The sequence below is a fragment of the Bison bison genome, unplaced genomic scaffold, assembly GCF_000754665.1.
Source record: "Bison bison bison isolate TAMUID 2011002044 unplaced genomic scaffold, Bison_UMD1.0 scf7180017864508, whole genome shotgun sequence".
In the NCBI taxonomy this organism is placed as follows: Eukaryota; Metazoa; Chordata; class Mammalia; order Artiodactyla; family Bovidae; genus Bison; species Bison bison.
This window is the reverse complement of record NW_011495064.1, coordinates 5,432,273-5,434,287: the sequence shown is the minus strand read 5'-3', so window position 1 is coordinate 5,434,287 and position 2,015 is coordinate 5,432,273. Positions and strand designations below refer to the sequence as shown.

Below are 2,015 nucleotides of genomic sequence, written 5' to 3'. Positions count from 1 at the left end.
ACGCCGCGGACCTCACGGTAGGTTGCTGCCTCCTGTCCCAGTTGAAACAGAAATGAAACCCAGCACAGCCCTTACTCTGCCTGTAACCCAGCTCGGTCTAAACTCCAGCTCAAGGCCCCACAAGGCAGCCCTGAACGCTGCTCTGGGAAGACCCAGCAAGAGCTGCCCTTTGCCTCTCGCATAGGCTGTCGCAGAAGAAAAAGAGGCGGTATTTTAAGGCTCTTCTGCTTAGGAACCTCTTTGGAGGACCTCATTTTCCATTCTGAAAAGAAACAGCCCTAACGTCACTCTCCCAGGACAAAGTAAATTGGGAGTCTAGGGCCAACCAGTCTTTACATTTGATATCTTTCTTGCCCTGGGGCAGAGTCAAGCCTGGGATTGGAGCTCAAGCCCAAGGCTGCAGGGCTCCCTGCCGCCCAAGGTCACCAAGGTGGTGTCCAGTGTGAGACTGTCGCCACCACTCCTCTTCTAGTGACCTTATCAAGGGTGATTCCAACACCCTGCGTTCCCCGTGGGCCCAAATGGACCCGGCTCCACCCCTAGGGACACTCACACTGCATGTGAGTTCCTCTTTACGGACACTCTCTAAGAGTGGGCATCCCTGAACTGTGCATCCTCCAAGTACTTTATTTAATTTCAAACTCTCCCCACTGTGCTTCTCAAAACCAGCAGGGCTTTGTGAGGCAGGGAGAAATGAGACTTGGCATTAGGACTCTGCAAACAAACAGGGGAGGCAGCATTTCATGCTTTCTCCGGTGACTCAAAGAGGAAAAAAAAATTGTTAAGGTCCAGCAAGAGCCTCAGTCTTACTGAACCATCAGGAAACTAAGCCTCTTAGGCACCCTCATTTGAGAGCAGTTCTCTTGAGTTCTAGGATACAAGAATCTGAGAAGATCATATTAGGAAAATCGGAAATAAAAAAGCAAGCAATTCAAATTTTAAACCAAACACAACTTCTCTTTGCCTCTAGATCCTTCTATCACAAGCAACTATGATGTGCAGAGAATGTTTAACCAATTATAGACTTTATTTCGACCTTCTTTCACTGAACAGGTGTTTATCAAGGAAGTACTTATTGTGTCCCAGGCACTCTGCTAAGCAATAGAGATGCATTGATGATCTAACAGATTCAGTCTCTGCCTGCAGCAAGCTTACAGTCGAGCTGAGGAGAGCTGCTTAGACTAGGGTTCACACACATCCGTAATTTACTCCTCTGCGTGCCAAAAAGGAAATGCCGAGTCCTAGAGGCTCTCAAAACAAAGAGGCTTGATCCGCACATAAAATCAGCCCATATTTAAAGAAGCACTGGTATCCACTCCGCTTTAACTACTTCAGAGGAATCCATTTGAATGTCCTAACCAAAGACAGGGTGTTTTATGATCCAAATGATCAGCACACAGTAGGTTCTCTTTAAATATCTGTATCTCCAGGGGGAGAAAAAAAAAGGATGTTTAAATTTTTCCCCAGATAGTGTTCCCTTTTAAAACACATTTTAAATAATTTCTTGCGATACCACTCAGCTCTTCCTATTCGTCACAGACAGCTGATAAGAACCAGTCAGTCTATGACCTGAACCTCTCGTGAAGGATAAACACAGCTCAGTGGTTCTGAGAGCTCAGGTCCTAGACCAGCACTCTGAAACTTGTGCAGAATGCATGTTCTCAGGCCCTCCCCAGACCTACTGAGACGGAGATGCTGGCGGTGGCACTCAGCTGTCTGTGTGTTAATGGTGACTCTGATGCAGTCAGTTTGGAGAACCGTGGGTCATAGGAGCCTGAGCCCTAAGCCCCGAGCCTGCATGCGCAGTAGCCGTCTGAGCCCCGGCAGGTTCAGGATCTGGATGTGTGAGAGCAAGACTAAGACCTCCCTGGTGATGTTGCCATGCGGATGACATCTGACCACACACGTAAAAGCTTGCAGCCTGAGACCTAAAATGCATGTATTTCTCTTTCTTAATCGAAACAAAAAACGCTATCACGCCTAACCTAGAACCCAAGCAATTCTAATGGGTGACT

The 2,015-nt window shown here is 47.4% G+C and overlaps 1 protein-coding gene across 1 annotated transcript in view; it reads left to right on the top strand.

Annotated features, from left to right (window-relative positions):
- AFF3 (AF4/FMR2 family, member 3) overlaps nt 1-2,015 on the top strand; it is a 551,769-nt gene that overhangs the window by 514,792 nt on the left and 34,962 nt on the right. Inside the window, exon 16 of the mRNA XM_010829861.1 lies at nt 1-17. Coding sequence (XP_010828163.1) covers nt 1-17 — 17 coding nt within the window. The remainder of the gene's footprint in view (nt 18-2,015) is intronic.